The following is a 19,246-nucleotide window of genomic DNA, read 5'->3' as shown; positions in this document are numbered from 1 at the left end:
CTTTCCTTCCTGAGAGTTTCCTTCTGTGTTCATCTTGTCCACCCCATGCATCCTTTCCTTCCTGAGAGTTTCCTTATGTGTTCATCTTGTCCACTCCATGCATCCTTTCCTTCCTGAGAGTTTCCTTCTGTGTTCATCTTGTCCACCCCATGCATCCTTTCCTTCCTGAGAGTTTCCTTCTGTGTTCATCTTGTCCACCCCATGCATCCTTTCCTTCCTGAGAGTTTCCTTCTGTGTTCATCTTGTCCACCCCATGCATCCTTTCCTTCCTGAGAGTTTCCTTCTGTGTTCATCTTGTCCATCCCATGCATCTTTTCCTGCCCCCCATTCCTTCTCACACCGATTGTTTGTCCAAGTCTCCCTCTATCTTGTCCTTCACCTCCACAGTTGGTGTCGTCCCCCGCTTTCCCCCTCTCTACTGTTCCTTCGTCCGGTTACGTCCTGGTCTGTTATCTTTTCTTGTTATCTAGCATTATCTTTTCTATGAGCCTTGACTTTGTATACAAAAAAAATATTCCTTTATCAAGGCTGCGCAATGATTTTTTTATGCTTGTCCAGGCTCTGCCCTTTTAAAAATGCTGACTGTTAGCAAATGATGGAAGGATTCAGTTGTGTTAAAGATCACATCAAGCACTGAACGCCATTTGCATCACGTGATCATTGTATTGAACCCCCATTTTGTACAATGGTCCATATATCCTGTGTAGACAATCCAGTCTATGAAGCTGCTGCTGGTGGTACAAATGTGTCCTTTTTATCCCAATGCCACCTCATCCATATATACACCTGGTCATACCTTTCCCTTTTTAAAACCTCTTTGTGGCATGACATGTAGTAGTCTTTTTAGATTTGTGTCCCTACTCTTTTGTCTATTCTTCGTTTTGGTACTTGTGGTCATCAAGGGTATTGGTCCAATTAAGTAATACGTGCATGATGCAGTTGATGACCTTTTCCTTATACAGGGTGTGGTAAAAATATAGGACAGATTTCAGGGTGGAATAATTCCATGATAATGCAAGGTAATTATTGTTTTCTGTTTTCTTTCAGGTTGTATCAGACGAACTGAAGATTAAAAACAAACAACCAATGAATCCTCAGGAATGGCAAATTGGACATTTGTGGTTGAGCAGTATTTCTCCTTAGATATTCTACGATCATGACACAAAGATAATTCAGAAGACATTTCCAAGTTGGTGATGCACCATCAAGAAAAGTAATAACTAGAACGGCACTCAGTAGAGAGCATTCCTCCGCCAGGTACGTTTTGTATCCCACTGAAAGGCCGGATCTGGATTCGGACCTGAACCAAAATTGAATCGGCTTTTTTGTCACCGAACCAACTCATCCCCCAAGTTTAGTCATAACTCGTCCATAACTTTTTCAAATATAACGTTGTTTGTCACTCTTCACCCGATCTCTCAATGGTGAAGAATCACTTACAATTTTAAATAATTCTCGTATCCGAATCCAAATTCAGATCTTCACCAAAATCTAACTGTTTCGTCTTTGTCACACACCCATCCTGTCAACCAAGTTTCGTCCAAATCCGTCCATAACTTTTTGAGATATCCTGCTATGTATTGTTTTTGGCCCTATCTCCCATAAAGATCCGAATCCGGACACAAGAGCTTTTTCATTTTTATTTGATTATTCACCATTGAGATATGGGGCCAAAAACGATATACAGCATGATTTTTCAAAAATATATGGACAGATTATGATAACTTATTGGATGAGTTGGTTCGGTGACAAGAAAAAGGTGATTGGATTTTGGTTCAGATCGGGATCCAGATGCGGCCTGTCAATGGCATACAAAGTATAAACTGTTCCGACTGGTGGAGGTATGTGCTCTTCCAAGTGCCGCTGTAGTTTATATAAAGTCAGGCCCCGACATTAGTGGTGGATACGTTCCTGGAAAATGCTGCAAATGTCGAATTCACAAATGTGGGGGCATTGTTTCAATGGGAAAAGGGTGGGGGGGGGTGGGTGGGGTGGGTCATAGGTTCTCAGCAGATCCTGATTCCCGGAAAATCCCATGAATGTCGACACCGCAAATGTCGGGGCATTGTTTTAATGGGGGAAACGAGGGATAGTTAACTGCGGTTCCCGATTCATAGGGGAAAATCCCACGAATGTTGACACCGCAAATGTCAGGGCATTGTTTTAATGGGGGAAACGAGGGATAGGTAACTGCGGTTCCCGATTCATCGGAGAAAATCCCACGAATGTCGACACCGCAAATGTCTGGGCATTGTTTCAATGAGGAAGAGAGGGATTTGTTCCCGGCGTTTCCTGATTCATAGGGGAAATACCCAAAAATGTCAACACCGTGAATGTCAGGGCACATTGTTTCAATGAGGAAGAGAGGGATTTGTTCCCGGCATTTCCTGATTCATAGGGGAAATACCCAAAAATGTCAACACTGTGAATGTCAGGGCACATTGTTTCAATGAGGAAGAGAGGGATTTGTTCCCGGCATTTCCTGATGCACAGGGGAAAATTTTTAAAGTTAAAAAAATGTCTGCGACCATGAATGCACATGATTACAGTTTCATAAAATATGCTTAAATAATAAAAAACGATGACACCAGGTACTGTTTACAATGTTTATTGAAGGACAGTGATTACAGTTTATTAAAAGTGCTTAACCATACAGGGTTATTTACAATAGATTACAATTACAATGATTGTGGATTACGATTGTGGAGGATTACAATGATTAAAGCAACGACAGGACGAGTGAACTCCAAGCGCTCATCCTCGAATGCCTGATCTTCATAAGTCCGAATTACTAGTCACTTGCGAAGCCAGCTGTTCCTTATCAACCGTTCCATTGGAGCACTTAAAATACCCTTCGGACAATCCCCGGGTCATACTTGGTATGTGGGCCAAATTTGATGACTGTTACATTTGTATGTATTACAGTTACATTTGTATGTATTACAGTTACATTTGTATGTATTACAGTTACATTTGTATGTATTACAGTTACATTTGTATGTATTACAGTTACATTTGTATGTATTACTGTTACATTTGTATGTATTAGTTACATTTGTATGCATTAGTTACATTTGTATGTATTAGTTACATTTGTATGTATTAGTTACATTTGTAGGTATTAGTTACATTTGTAGGTATTAGTTACATTTGTATGTATTAGTTACATTTTTATGTATTACTGTTACATTTGTATGTATTAGTTACATTTGTATGTATTACTGTTATATTTGTATGTATTAGTTACATTTGTATGTATTAGTTACATTTGTATGTATTGGTTACATTTGTATGTATTAGTTACATTTGTAGGTATTAGTTACATTTGTATGTATTCGTTACATTTGTATGTATTCGTTACATTTGTATGTATTAGTTACATTTGTATGTATTAGTTACATTTGTATGTATTAGTTACATTTGTATGTATTAGTTACATTTGTATGTATTAGTTACATTTGTACGTATTAGTTACATTTGCATGTATTAGTTACATTTGTATGTATTAGTTACATTTGCATGTATTAGTTACATTTGCATGTATTAGTTACATTTGTAGGTATTAGTTACATTTGTAGGTATTAGTTACATTTGTAGGTATTAGTTACATTTGTAGGTATTAGTTACATTTGTAGGTATTAGTTACATTTGTAGGTATTAGTTACATTTGTATGTATTACTGTTATATTTGTATGTATTACTGTTATATTTGTATGTATTACTGTCATAATGACCGCACAAATTACTGCTGCAATGACCGTTTTGAGCGTCCCTCTAATCTAAATATTAGGCCAAAATGACAAGTTCATCCCACCTTCTGCAATGTTAACATTCAATTTCATGTTCAAGATACTCCAGGGCTTCAGAAAAATATCGTGTCAGAAAAAAAAGAAGCAGGACAGGTCATGCTTTTGACCTGTAGGGACCAGAGTGGAAGAAATGCGTGATGGAGAGCTGCCTGGCACATTGCCGCAAGTTTCTGTGCATCTCGTTTTGGGGAAGCATCACGTCATCCAACCCCTCTTAAGCTTGAGGTAAAGCACCATGACTGGGTCAGCTCATTGTAGGGGAGCATCATGTCATTGTTGTAGGGTGTGCTCGTTGTAGGGTGTGGGTGTCGTTGTCGTTGTCGGGTGTGCTCGTGGTAGAGGAGCATCATGGTAATGCTCCATTACTGGGTCAGCTCGTTGTAGGGGAGCATCATGTCATTGTTGTCGGGTGTGCTCGTTGTAGGGTGTGGGTGTCGTTGTCATTGTAGGGTGTGCTCGTTGTAGAGGAGCATCATGGTAATGCTCCATGACTGGGTCAGCTCGTTGTAGAGGAGCATAATGTCATCCAACCCCTCTTAAACTTGAGGTAATGCTCCATTACTGGGTCAGCTCGTTGTAGAGTGTGGGTATCGTTGTCGTTGTGGGGTGTGCTCGTTGTGGAGGAGCATCATGGTAATGCTCCATTACTGGGTCAGCTTCTTGCCCACATATCCTGCAGCACCTTACCCCAGGAACTTGACCGTAGGGTTGGTCCTTTGCTTTCAAGCTTGCAAGTGCATCTCGTCTTCCTCTTTTTGTGGTGCATTTTATTGGTGTACATCTTTTTCAGCCTCTTTATCCACTTTGTAAAACAGAAAATAATCCAGCGAATTGCCAAAGAATTGCACACAACATGAAAGATGATTTCGTAGATGTTAATCTCCACCATCTCTTCTTCCTGATCTTCCATTGAAATGAAATCCAGACATTCTGAAGGGTTTGGGTTTGCAATGAGCAAAACATGGGTCAAAAGAAAGAGAAAATTTTACTTGGATGACTTTGAAATCAAATTAAGCAAAACAAACAACCGTCAACAATCAGCCGTTCCTCACTCCAAATTCCTCTGAGGATTAACATGGTGAAAGTTGTTGCCACTTGTAAGAGTGGAAAATAATTATGATTCCAACATTTCAGTGTGAAAATAAAACGAGGCCAAATATCATTTAAAATCACAAAATTCACAGTTATACAAGTAATTCTCAACCTGTTGTTATATCTGCAATGAAGAAATTATCACAAAAGGTAATGCAATGAAACAGTCCGCCCAACTTACGAATCACTACTATTTTCTTGTTCTCTCAACATATTTTATAGTCAGCATCAAAATCAACTTACGGTGAACATCCATATCATCCAGACATGCGGTTTCATTTCCAGGGATCTCAGTTGCTGGAGTCAACCAATGTGTTGGAGCGCACTTTGGGGAGCTCCATATGGAGGGCTCCCATGGGCAGGTGTCAGGTTCGATCTATAAAAAAAAATGTCAGAAAACTGTGTTTAGGGAAAATGTTTTAGTCCCACAACGCATTTAGACAAAGCAGTATTAAAGCCTTCATACTGTTGCGAATATGGAATTTGGCCTCCATATCCGCTTGTAAATATTCCCCTATTTCTCCAATACTCCCCAACTTTCCCCAATCCCCCATTCCCTAGTCCCATTGCATGTAAATAACACTCAGTAGAGCCGACCTTCCCCTTATTCCCCCATTAAATGTCGTGCCCAGGTCCACCGCACCACACGTAGACAACTTTCGGACATCTTGCTAGTTATTCTTAATCTATGTCAGTTAAGGACTCGTTTCCATTAATTCTGACTCTTCGTTGCACCAGAATGTGATTATATGGCATCAGTAGTGAGTTTAGGACCTTTCCCATACCTCCTTCCATCTTCTTCCCCAACAATTACAACAACAACAGAGGAGATGGCGGCGGCGCGGGGGAGGATGCGTCCTCACACCGGCTCGATTAGCGCCATTGACCACGCGCTCCACGGGGTTACCACGGAGGGGCTGGCTGTCAGCTCCTCCTCAAGGGCGGAGCCTGGTAACCCCCCGCACCCAATCAGAAGGGCGGACCGATTCCATCTGGGGCGGCGCTAGCGAGCCGAGGGCGTGTCACTCCCCGCCGGATATACGTGGCGACTGACCGGAAGTGAGAGAGATGCGCCCCCAGCTGGAGAAAGAGGTACCTGCGAGCGCTGAGTCAGATGCGCCCCGCCTGAGAAAGAACGTTGCCTGCGATCGCTGAGAGAGAAAGACCCGCCTGAGAAAGAACGTTGCCTGCGATCGCTGAGAGAGAAAGACCCGCCTGAGAAAGAACGTCCCCTCCGAGCGCTGTGACCTCCCCGCATCTTTGGACCGGACTGTACCCTGCTTTGAGCCAAGAGTGCACCTTGAGCCATCGCTATCTGCCTTTCCTTGCCATCAATCCCCGTGTGAGTCAGCCGTTGTCCCGTTTACCTGTCGTCTGTCCGGGGTTAATATAAGAGTGTGTCTAAGTGCCTGTCTTCCTGTGATATACCTCTAGCCCCTGTAATCTAACCTTTCCGTACGAATATAATTGAGAATCGAAACATTGGTGTCTGTCATTATAATTCAGCCGTGTGTCTTCTTTTTCCTTATTGAGCCAGCGTGGCGCGGCTTCGTCAACGTTCGAGTACAATCGGGTAATTTGTGCGGACACGACGGCCATTCCGCTCGGCCCACCTTAACATCAAAGTCGTGTCTGTAACAATACATTATAGCTATGGATCCCACTTACCCTTATACATGATACAAATACATGCACATTTACACACACATACATATATATATATATATATATATATATATATATATATATATATATATATATATATATATATATATATATATATATATATATAGATATATATAAAATGCAAGCAGTTTTTTTGTAAAGGTTATACTGGATGGTTTGCCATTACCTTCCCAGCAATAGTTGTATAAGAAATTTGTAATTTGTTCATGGTGCCAGTGATAGGTTGCCAACTCTTCGCGAATGACATCATGGGATATTTAATGTCCAACAACTAATGCCGGCAAACGGGATGACCAGGTTTACCGACATCCGAAGGACGACACATACATTGATGAAACACCCTGCCTGTGAAACACCAGAATGACAGTTTCAATGAACACAATGACAGAACACTGGAACCTAATTGTTTTTGTTGAGTTTATTAATATTTTTTATTCTCCCGTTTTTGGACGTTTATTTTCTTTTAAATTCATTTTCTCTGCAACCCGCTTGAGCGATTGCCACAGAATTATCACCAAAGGAGCACCTCCTGCAGTAGATTTTTTTAAATGATAATAATGATATCATAGGTCACGAGGTGCGGGTGCCATTTTGGAAAAAAAAACAAAAAAAAAAAAAAAACTTTGCACCTCTGTATCTCTGAAAACGCTCCAAGAAAAATTTGAAAATCGACACATTGTCAAGAACTCCCCATGGGGAGTAAAATATATGTTGATCATGACATCGGTGCCTTCATATACAAAACTTAATCGGGTCATAAGTACAACGCTTAATCCAATCGGTTTGAAATGTATTGAGCGTAATCTAGGCAAAAATTGTATGGGAGAATTATTACCTCCGCCACCAAAGGTGGATGGAGGTTATGTTTTCACCCCTGTCTGTTTGTCTGTCCTTTTGTCTGTGAACAAAATATCTCAAAAAGTTGTGGACGGATTCGGACGAAATTTGTCAGAGATGTAGCATATGTGACAAGGACGAAATGATTAGATTTTGGTGAAGATCCTGATTTGGATTTGGCTACTAGAATTTGAAAGTGATTCTTCACCTTTGGGAGATACATCTAAAAACGATACATAGCAGGATATCTCAAAAAGTTATGGACGGATTTGGAAGAAACTTGGTGGATTGGTTGGGTGTCTGACGAGGACGATTCGATTTTGGTGAAGATCTGAATATGGATTCGGATATGATAATTATTTAATTTTTTCAAGTGATTCTTCACCATTGGGAGAAAGGGCCAAAAACGATGCATAGCAGGAAATCTCAAAAGTTTATGGATGGATTTGGACGAAACTTGTTGGACAGGTTGTGTGTTCGAGACAAAGAAGAATCGATTCAATTTTGGTGAAGATCCAGATCCGATCCAGCTTGCAGAATTTTTCAAGGGATTCTTCACCATTGATTGATATGGCCAACCAGGCGAGGTATGCTCTCTACTGAGTGTCGTTCTAGTATTGATGATGTCATTGATCACATGATTCAGCAGCCATATTGGCTTGAAAATGCAAACCTTCTCCAAAACGGCTCACTAGATCGATGTGAAACGCCATACATATGATCTAACAGCCTTGGGAAATATATGTTGAAAACGATCAAGTCATCGGTCACATTGTTTGTCAGCCATATTGGATAAAAAAACGAACCTCATCCGATCAACACAAAACATCAAACACATGAACTCCTTCCCAATCCGAGGTGGCGGACAATTTTTTTTAATCTCAAAGGCCATGTGGTTGGGCAGCCATATTGGATCAAAGTAAAATAAATAAAGAACTTTCCATGAAACGGCTTTTGCTGTTGAAGTCAAACTTTACAAAATTTAAGTGTGATAGATCACATGGTCTGGCAGCCAGAATATTATATATATATATATGTGAAGAAGAAGAAACCTTTATGAAGAAGAAGAAGAAGAAGAATTATTTTTACACTCCAGTACGGCTTAAAAGAACGATGTGAAACTTCACACACATTATTAACGAGTATTTTGGAATACAGTTTGGTAATTTAAACATCGGCGTTTGCATTTCTGGCAGCCATTATCAAAATTTATTTTGAATCTGAGTATTGTTTGACTTCCTTTAAATTTCATTTTTTAAATCAAATTCTGAATCGAGTTTTTTTCTTTTAAAGAGGATTTCATTGGTCACGTGTCTGATCAAAGTGGGACGTCTTTGCACCCGACCATCACTGCCAACAGTTACAAAGTGGCAGTTCTAGTTATTATAATTAATAACACCTGTCAAAGTGATTTTAACCCAAACTAACCAAAACTCGTAATCGTCATTTCAACCCAAACTAACCCATACTCGTCAGTGATTTCAACACAAACTGTCCATTTCCGTTCACGCGACTTCAACCCAAACGAAGTAACACAGGTAACACCGGTAAAACATTAATTTTTTTACATTCGCTCAAGCTCTTTTTGAGCGGTGATACTTTTCCGAATTTGCCTTTTGATGTCCATTAGCCATCTTCATCACATCACCTGTAGCTTTTACATTGTCCTCTGCACTCACAACCTCTGCTGCTTTACTTCTGTTTCGTTATAAGAGGTTGAGAATGCACGTTTGACCCTAAATGGTACAAGTGATGATGAGGGACCACCCCGGGGACGAGTCAGGTCTTGGATCTCATGATCATCACCAAGATCTCCATAAATTTCGGGCAGATCAGATCGCTAAATTTAACCTCTGGAGGAACATTCAAATTTTAATTTACTTCATAAATGAACAACTCATCCACTGAAATAAGTAAACTTGTTCTAGACATCACACAATCTCGCAAAACCCACACGTGTAATTTCGGCCCATGAGTTGCTTGATGGTTCTACTGCAGGAAACTAACCGTGCGTTCAACCCTCTTGACCTAGGACGCCATGTTTGAGTGTGTTAAGTCAGGACCCCTCTGGTATTAAAGCGTGTGTTTGAGTGATGTGTTTGCGATCATACCTTCAGAAAGGAGGTCGGAAGGATGTTAACTTCGGACTTCTGAGAGACATGAAAAATGTGTGATGGACAGAAGAAAACAATAATTGAGAATTAATGAGGTATTTCACCAAATGGCCACAGATGATCAGTTTTCTCTCAACAGTCAGGGATATGTTCTGCATGGTGTGTGTGGTTACAGATGTGGTTCTGCGAGTGGCTATGTTACTGCGTATGTGGTTGTCCTGGCCTGTTATGAAGTGTGTACATGTTCAGTTGGCTCTGCATGTATGTCATGGTGGTATTTATATCCTCTGGGATTTTAATGTGTGTGTGTTTCTGGAGTGATGTGTGTGTGATCATACCTTCAGAAAGGAGGTCGGAACGATGTTATGAATTCCATTGTACAAATACCTGAAAACCCCTATAATCTTCTGAGGAACAGATGGAACAGTTTCCTGTGTGATGGACACAAGAGAACAAGAATTGAGAATTAATCAAAGATATTTCACTGAAATGCTGATCAGTGTTGAGGGTGAGGGGGCACTCAGAGGAGCATTTTGTCAATATTAGTTTGGTATGAGATTAGTGGTGTTCTGGGTAGGATTGGACGAGTGATATTCTTATTGGAATCATCCACACGTGAGCACTGACAGGATGTATCAACAACACCAGGAAAGGTTAACTCAATCTCTTCTGTGATGCATTTGTCAGGTTGAGAATGCAGGTCCGACCCAAAAGGGTACAAGTGCTGATAAGTCTTGTTCAGGGAGTGGGGTTTCGGATCGAAAAATCATCACCAAAATCTCAATTAGTGAAAACTAAGTTCCTGGCAGATCGGATCACTAAATGTAACCTTTATTTGAACATTTTATTGTAAATTTACTTCATAAATGAACAACTCATCCTCTGAGATATATAAATATGTTCTTAGCCTAATAACGTCCTCACAACACCCAAACTCGGGATGGAGATTGAGTCCTCACAACACCCAAATCGCAGGAGATGAATTGACTGTTGAACCACCTTGAGATATATAGAATGCCAAGTTTAAGTGTGTTACATCATAACGCCGTGACGTCCACAGGTCACAAATGTAAACAATGAAAACTTTTAGGAAGTGTGCAATGAACACCGCACAAGACCAAAGAGGCCATTGGTGGTGCAGTCAAGAAGTAACTGATCAAACGGACCCCTCCGATTCCTTTAAACTGAAAAACCTGAAAGTGTTTCATTTCCTCAAGTCATAGATTTGTGCGGGTGGAAGCGTGGTTACATATGTGGTTGTCCTCATCTGTTGGAAAGTGCGGAAACACTTTGTTGGACGTGCATGTCTGCCCTGGTATAATTTCGATTCCCGGCATTAAAACGTGTGTGTGTTTTTCTGGAGTGACATATATGCGAACATACCTTCAGAAAGGAGGTCGGAACGATGTTACAGATTGTTTCACACAAAGACCTGGAAATGTCTTGGGGCTCCACAGACACAACCTTCTGTGTGATGGACAGAAGAAAACAATAATTGAGAATTAACGAAAGATATTTCACCAAAGTGGCCACAAATGATCAGTGATCCCTCAACAGTCAGGGATATGTTCTGGATGGTGTGAGGTTACAGCCGAAGCCAAAAATATTGACACCCTTGCACTTTTTTCAAATAACTCACAATTTTCTCAAAAACCAAGTTCAAATGGACAAAAATATTTGGCCTCCACAATTCTCTATTTCACTGTTAATTTTACAGAACCATTGTTTTTCATTCAGAACTTAATATATCCTTTTAAATCATAAAATAAAAAGAAATGCTGTTGATAAAATTATTGACACCCTATACTTAATATTTGGTAGCACAGCCTTTGGACAAAATAACTGCAGTCAAGCGCTTCCTATAGCCATGAATGAGCTTCCTACACCTCTCTACTGGTAGTTTGGCCCACTCTTCTTGTGCAAACTGCTCCGGTTTTCCCAGATTTGAAAGGTGCCTTCTCCCAACTGCCGTTTTCAGATCTCCCCACAAGTGTTCAATGGGATTTAGATCTGGACTCATTGCTGGCCACTTCAGAACAGTCCAGCGTTTTGTCTTGAACCATTCCAGGATGCTTTTTGAAGTGTGTTTGGGGTCATTGTCCTGCTGCAAGACCCATGACCTTCGACAGAGACCCACCTTTCTGACACTGAGTTGAACATTGCGCTTCAAAATGCCTTGGTAATCTCTTGATTTCATGATGCCATGCACACATTCAAGTCACCCAGTGCCAGAGGGAGCACAGCAATCCCAAAACATCACTGAACCTCCTCCAAGTTTGACTGTAGGGAAGGTGTTATTTTCTTTGAATGCTTCATTTTGTTTTCTGTAAACATAGAGATGGCGTGCTTTACCAAAAAGCTCTTATTTGGTCTCATCTGTCCATAGGACATTCACCCAGAAGGATTTTGGCTTGTTCAGGTGTGTTTTGTCAAACTCCAGTCGTGCTTTCTTTTGTCTCTCTCTCTCAGTAGTGGAGTCCTCCTGGGTCTCCTACCATAGAACCCCATTTCATTGAGTTGGCGACGGACGGTGCGAGTTTAAATTATCATACTGTGTTGTGATTTAATTGACTGACTGTGTTGAAATTTATATCCTCATGTCTGAAGGTCAGCTTGAATCTGTTTGGCAGTTGATTGAGATGCTTTCTTCATAATTCGATCAATCGTTCACTGCAATCTTCGATCAAGTTTTTTCTTGAGGCCACGTCCAAGGAGGTTGGCTGCAGTGCCATGGGCCTCAAACTTCCTGATAACATTGCGTACGGTCGACACAGGAACATCAAGGTCTCTGGAGATGGACCTGTAGCCTTGAGATTGTCCATGCTTGGCTATAATCTTCTGTCTGACCTCCTCAGACAATTCTCTGGTTTTCTTTCTTTTCTCCATGCTCATTGCGGTACACACAGTGACACAAAACAGCAGAATGACACCTTTTCTCCATTCAAACTGGCTGAATGAGTGATTCTTATATTGCAGGCACCTGCAACTCACCAAAGGTGAGTTCAATTCCAAAGTAAAGGAGAATCACCTGCTTGAAATCCAATTATTTCTAACAACTTCTAAAACGTGCCAATAATATTGTCCGGGCCATTTTTGGATTTTTGTGTGGAATAAGCTAAGATTTAGGAATATCTTCAGCTTTTTTTTGTTTTGTTCCACTGCAAACCAAAGAGGTACATTTGTGGAAACCAATTTTTTTTTATTTCAACAATTTTCTGAAAGAAATGGTGCATTGTTTGAAAGAAGTGCAAGGGTGCCAATATTTTTGGCCACAACAGTACATATGTGATTCTGCGAGTTGCTATGTTGTTGCGTATGTGGTTGTCCTGGCCTTTTATGAAGTGTCTACATGCTCAGGTGGGTGTGTGTGTCTGTCCTGGTATAAATTATATCCTCTGGCATTAAAGTGTGCATGTTTCTGGAGTGATGGATGTGTGATCATACCTTCAGAAAGGAGGTCGGAACGATGTTATGAATTCCATTGTACAAATACCTGAAAACCCCTATAATCTTCTGAGGAACAGATGGAACAGTTTCCTGTGTGATGGACACAAGAGAACAAGAATTGAGAATTAATCAAAGATATTTCACTGAAATGGTTATCAGTGTTGAGGGTGAGGGGGCACTCAGAGGAGCATTTTGTCGATATTCGTTTGGTATGAGATTAGTGGTGTTCTGGGTAGGATTGGACGAGTGATATTCTTTTGGAATCGTTCACACGTGAGCACTGGCAGGATGTATCAACTACACCAGGAAAGGTGAACTCATAATCCCTTCTGTGCTGCATTTGTCAGGTTGAGAATGCAGGTCCGACCCAAAAGGGTGCAACTGCTGATCACAGTCTGATTCAGGGAGGAGTAGGGTGTTGGATCGAAAGAATATCACCAAGATCTCCATTGATGAACATTAACTTTCTGGCAGATCAGTTCGCTAAATTTATCCTTTCCTGGAACGCTTTATTTTAAATTTACTTCACAAATGAACAACTCATCCTCTGAAATAAATAATCCTGTTCTTAGCCTAAAAACATCCTCATAACACCCATAAGCGGCATGTCAGACATTGAGGTGCTTAAAGGTTTTACTGCAGGAGATTAATTGTTTGTTGAACCACCATGAGATAGGGCGCCAAGTTTGAGTGTGTTACGTCATAACGCAGTGACATCCACAGGTCGCAAATGCGCACAATTAAAACTTTCACGAAGCATGCAACGACCACCACACAGGATCTAGGTGGCCATTGGTGATACAATAAGGAAGTAACGGATCAAATGCACCCCACCGGTTCCTTAAAACTGGAGAGCCTGAAAAGTGTTTCGTTTCCTCAACAGTCATAGATTTGTGCGGGTGGAAGCGTGGTTACATATGTGGTTGCCCTCGTCTGTTGGAAAGTGTGGACCTCTTTGTTGGTCGTGCATGTCTGCCCTGGTATCATGGGCAGACATGCACGACCAACTGGTCGTGGTATCATTTATGTCCTCCAGGATTATCGTGTGTTTGTGGAGTGATGTGCGTGTGCGATCATACCTTCAGAAAGGAGGTCGAAACGATGTTCTGAATTCCTTTGTACAAATAGCTGAAAACTCCTTCATTCTTCTGAGGAACAGATGGAACAGTTTTCTGTGTGATGGATGCAAGAGAAGAAGAAGTGATGATTCACGAAAGATATTTCGCTGAAATGGTGATAAATGTTGAGGGTAAGGGTCACTCAGAGGAACATTTTATCAATAATCGTTTGGTATGAGATTCCTGGTATTGTTGGTAGGATTGGACGAGTGGTAGGATTCTTTTGGAATCGTCCACACGCGAGCACTGGCAGGATGTATCAACAACACCAGGAAAGGTGAACTCATAATCCCTTCTGTGATGCATTTGTCAGGTTGAGAATGCAGGTCCGACCCAAAAGAGTACAGGTGCTGATCACAGTCCGGTTCAGGGAGGAGTAGGGTCTCGGATCGAAAGATCATCACCAAGATCTCCAGTGATGAACTTCAGCTTTCTGGCAGAACAGTTCGCGAAATTTATCCTTTCGTGGAATACTTCATGATACATTTACTTCACAAATGAACAACTCATCCTCTGAAATAAAGAATCCTGTTCTTTGCCTAAAAACATCCTCACAACATCCAAACGCGGGATGTCAGACTGTGCACGAATGTCATGGGGACCTTGAGTCAGACCTTGGGCTGCTCGAAGGTTCTACTGCAGGAGATGAATAATTGTCTGTTGAAACACCATGACATAGCGCGCCAAGTTTGAGTGTGTTACGTCATATCACCGTGACATCCACAGGTCACAAAAGCGCACAATGAAAACTTCCAGAAAGCGTGCAACGACCACTGTGCAGGCCAAATGTGGCCGTTGTTGGTGCAGTCAAGAAGTAACAGATCAGACGGACCCCTCCGATTCCTTTAAACTGGAGACCCTGGAAAGTATTTTTTTCCTCAACAGTCATAGATTTGTTCTGTGTGGGTGTGTGGTTGCATATGAGGTTTTGTGGATTGCTATGTGTTACGTGCTCCTCCCCAAACCCCGGTCACGTTGTACCTCCGAGCCCCGAGAGGAGTCACGGCAGAAAGATGTGTTATTCTGTGTCAAAGATCAATGGTGAAACCACACCAATTGTTACCAACAAACAAGTGTTGTATTAAGGTCACACAAGAATAACAGTACAATAACAATATTAATCAATTGTACAACCAATATATCATTCCTATGATGGTACCATCAGTTTCGTACAATATAACTCACTGTGCTCCAAGTGAGCGAAAATAACATTCCCAATGTCTCTGTCCCGGCTTCAAGCCAAAGTCGACCCACGCTCCGGTGATCGTCAGAACGATGTTGTGTCGAGACCAGAATCCCGCTCGGTTGACAGTCACACTGCCAAAGGTGGGCAAAGGTGTCCTCAAGAGGCGACTGGGAAATCACACCTTAGGGTATGGATGTTCAACGGCTCCCCACACGGCGAACCGCAAATTCCCACTCGAAATCCACGTTACACATGCCAACCAGGCTAACGGCTGGATGCGTTGAAATGGTTGGAGCGAGGTGAAAAAAAACCTGGAGCGATGCGAAATCAAGCGCAAGGCAAAATCCTCCATCCCCTCCCTTACCTCAAATGGCTACACAGTTGACACCGCACATGACAAAGCCGAATGCCTCAACTCTGTGTTTGCCTCAAAATCTTGTGTCCCAAACCCATCTCTCTCTCTGTGCCCACCTTACCCAGTCGAACCCAACTGCTCCTGGACTCTGTGTCCTTCTCTCCTGACAAGGTGGAGGAGTTTTTGTCAAACCTCTACTCCGATTCTGCAACTGGACCAGACGGCATCAGCCCATGGGTCCTAAAATCCTGCTCTGCCGCTCTATCTCACCCTCTCTCTGTTCTTTTCACCCTCTCTTTTGCTCAAGGTCATCTGCCAGCATCCTGGAAATCAGCAAACATTACCGCTTTACACAAAAATGGTGCAAAAACAGATCCTTGCAACCACAGACCAATCAGCCTGCTCCCAATTATCAGCAAAGTCATGGAATCCATCATTGCTTCGGATATCAAATCCTTCCTCTTCTCCAATGGCTTGATCTCCGATCATCAATTTGGATTCAGACCAGGTCATTCTACTCTGGACATGCTGCTTCTGCTGTCTCAACAATGGATGGAGGTCCTCAATGCCAAACAGGAAATCAGAGCCGTCTCCCTTGACATATCACGTGCCTTCGATACGGTCTGGCACCCAGCTCTGCTCACCAAACTCTCCTCCTATGGTATCCATGGAAATCTCCACGCATGGCTTGCGGACTTCCTCTCTGGTCGTAGACAACGTGTGGCCCTGAATGGATTTCTCTCATCTCTCCTTCCTGTTCAGGCTGGAGTTCCCCAAGGCAGTGTTCTGGGCCCTGTGCTTTTTCTGGTCTTTTTCAATGATCTCTCCGACTCTCTGGAAAATCCTCTCTCTCTTTGCTGATGACTCCACTCTCTGCCGCTCCATTCCTCTTCCCTCAGATCGCCAGTCTGCAGCCTCCTCACTCTCTGAAGACCTGGACAAAATCACAGACTGGTCAAACAAGTGGAACATGTCTTTCAATCCTGACAAATCACACTCTTACGATGTCTCTCCAAAAAGATCGACTGGACAACCCTCCCATCTACTTTCTCAACAATTCTCTCCAAGAAGTTCTGTCGCTCAAGCTTTTGGGTCTCACTATCTGCCGTGATCTTTCTTGGGAAAACCACATTTCCAAGCTGGCCTCCAAAGCCAGTCGCCGACTGGGCATCCTCCGTCGTCCGAAGTCCTTCCTCGGCACACCTGAGCTCCTCACCACATACAAGGCTTTCATCCGCAGCTCAATGGAATACTGTTCTCCCCTATGGGCCAGTGCTCCTGCCTCACATCTAGCTCGGCTTCACGCTGTTGAAACCAAAGCTTTCAGAATCATTGGAATCTCCCGTGATGAAGCTATCTCCGAGGGCCTTTCACTCACTCACCGCAGACAGGTAGGTGGTCTTTCTGTCTTCTACCGACTCCTCTCCGGCCTTGCTCCCCCAGTTCTCTCTGTGCTTTGTCCCCCAAATATTCCTACAGGTCGCGCAAGATCTACCAGCAACCCTCTGATGGTTAAACTGCCAAAATCAAGACTCTCTGCTCACCTTCACTCTTTCATTCCTCTTTTCTCCCGCCTCTGGAACAAACTCCCACACTCCCTTCAATCCCACTCCTCCCTCCAGGTCTTTAAAACAGCTGTTCACCACCATCTCTTATCTTTCCCCATCCAAAACCTTGATCTTTTCTACCCCCACTAATTCACCCCAGATCCACCTTGTTTGAAATTCCAACTTCTTTCCTGGAAGTCCTGGCAGTGTCCATATGTTTTATACCTCTCCCACCCTCCCTTCCCATGCCTCCCCCCCAAAGCCCTCTCCCTCCCACAGATCTCTCGATGTCCCTGCTCTCAGATGTTGTGTTTGTGTTCCTCCCCCTCTCGCTCCCATCTTGTCTACCGCTCCCCATGTTATATGTTTTATGTGTCGGTTTGTCTTTCTGTGTGATTAATGTTAGCTCTTTCACGAGCCTCGACCTTGTATACAAAAAAAAAAAAAAATGGCCAGTGGTCCGTTCGAGACGTAACGGCACTCCAATGATTCTCTTCGGAATCAACCGCAAAACCTGTCACGCAGGTTTATCTGTCACAGCGATAACAACTCTGTCGCAGGAATCCCTTTCCCAGGAAACCCCAAAGTTCACTCGTGACCCTCGTTCGCCAGCGTTTGCTCAAAACCTCAACGCAGCTCGGCTCCTTCTCCGACCTCACTCGCTCCGCCTCTTCTTCCTCTTCTTCTTCCGGTTCCCGATGCGCGGTTTCCGGTTTCTTTTAAAACACTAACTTTTTTTACCTTTCGAAAACAGTTATCTCTATTTCACCTAAACGATAACAATAATAGTACCACCGTTTAGAGGCCATTTTTCCCCGCAAAGCGGGGGTTGGCCTTTTCGGGGACCGTGGTAGTTGTTGTTTTTTGGTCCCCTTTTTGAAGCAATGTTTTACGGCCGGATGCCCTTCCTGACGCCAACCCTTTTTGCCGCCTTCAACGACAAACAGGGAATTACCAGTGAACTGGTACTCAATTAGCCGACCTCGGAAGGATGACAGGCTGAGTCAACCCCCCTGGCATTAATTCGGCGATCGACCGAGATTCGAACCCAGGATCCTAGGATCCTAAGCCGGCACCCTAGCCGCTAGCCCAACACCAGGGATAACAATAATAGTACATGCAACCAAAAATGTTTGCAGTGGATGAGAACCACAACAACGGAAGTGATGAATCCGTAACATGTGTTGATGCGTATGTGGTTGTCCTAGCCTGGTATGAAGTGTGTACATGTTCAGGTGGCTGTGGGTGTCTGCCCTGGTATCATTTTTATCCTCTGTGATTAAAGTGTGTGTTTCTGGAGTGATGTGTGTGCGATCATACCTTCAGAAAAGAGATCGGAACGATGTTATAAATGCCATTGTACAAATAGCTGAAAACTCCTTTATTCTTTTGAGGTACAGATGGAACAGTTTCCTGTGTGATGGACACAAGAGAAGAAGAATTGATGATTAAGCAAAGATATTTCAATGAAATGGTGATAAATGTTGCGGGTAAGGGGGTCACTCAGAGGATAATTTTGTCGATAAATCGTTTGGTATGATATTCCTGGTGTTCTGGGTAGGATTGGACGAGGGGTATTCCATTGGAATCATCCATACGTGAGGACTGGCAGGATGTATCAACTACACCAGGAAAGGTAAACTCATAATCCGTTCTCTGATGGTATGGACAGGTTGAGAATGCAGGTTCAACCCAAAAGGGTACAAGTGCTGATGAGGGACCAGTTCAGAGTGGAGTCCTGTCTTTGATAGAAATATCATCAACAAGATCTCCATTCATTAACTTTAATTTTCTGGCAGAACGGATCACTAAATTGAACCGTTAGTGGAATATTTTATTATTAATTTACTTCAGAAATGAACAACTCATCCTCTGAGATATATAAATATGTTCTTAACCTAATAACGTCCTCACAACAACCAAACTCGGGACGACAGACCGTGAGCTGCTCGAAGGTTCCACCGAAGGAGACGAACTGTCTGTTCAAGCACTTTGAGATCGAATGCCAAGTTTGAGTGTGTTATGTCATAACGCAGTGACGTCCACAGGTCACAA

At 42.5% G+C, this 19,246-nt stretch overlaps 1 protein-coding gene across 1 annotated transcript in view; it reads right to left on the bottom strand.

Moving 5' to 3' along the window:
* Window positions 1-2,592: 2,592 nt before the first annotated feature.
* The window catches only part of LOC144892732 (uncharacterized), a 31,207-nt gene continuing 14,553 nt past the window's right edge, over window positions 2,593-19,246 (bottom strand). The window contains exons 4-9 of the mRNA XM_078781056.1: window positions 12,983-13,075; window positions 10,922-11,005; window positions 9,877-9,969; window positions 9,536-9,574; window positions 5,145-5,277; window positions 2,593-4,739 (exon numbers count right to left, since the gene is read on the bottom strand). Coding sequence (XP_078637182.1) covers window positions 4,462-4,739; window positions 5,145-5,277; window positions 9,536-9,574; window positions 9,877-9,969; window positions 10,922-11,005; window positions 12,983-13,075 — 720 coding nt within the window. The 3' untranslated portion in view covers window positions 2,593-4,461. The remainder of the gene's footprint in view (window positions 4,740-5,144; window positions 5,278-9,535; window positions 9,575-9,876; window positions 9,970-10,921; window positions 11,006-12,982; window positions 13,076-19,246) is intronic.

Source organism: Myxine glutinosa, chromosome 6 (genome assembly GCF_964187855.1).
Source record: "Myxine glutinosa chromosome 6, kmMyxGlut1.1, whole genome shotgun sequence".
Taxonomy (NCBI): domain Eukaryota; kingdom Metazoa; phylum Chordata; class Myxini; order Myxiniformes; family Myxinidae; genus Myxine; species Myxine glutinosa.
The sequence above is the reverse complement of the archived record's forward strand: the minus strand, read 5'-3'. Positions and strand labels throughout refer to the sequence as shown.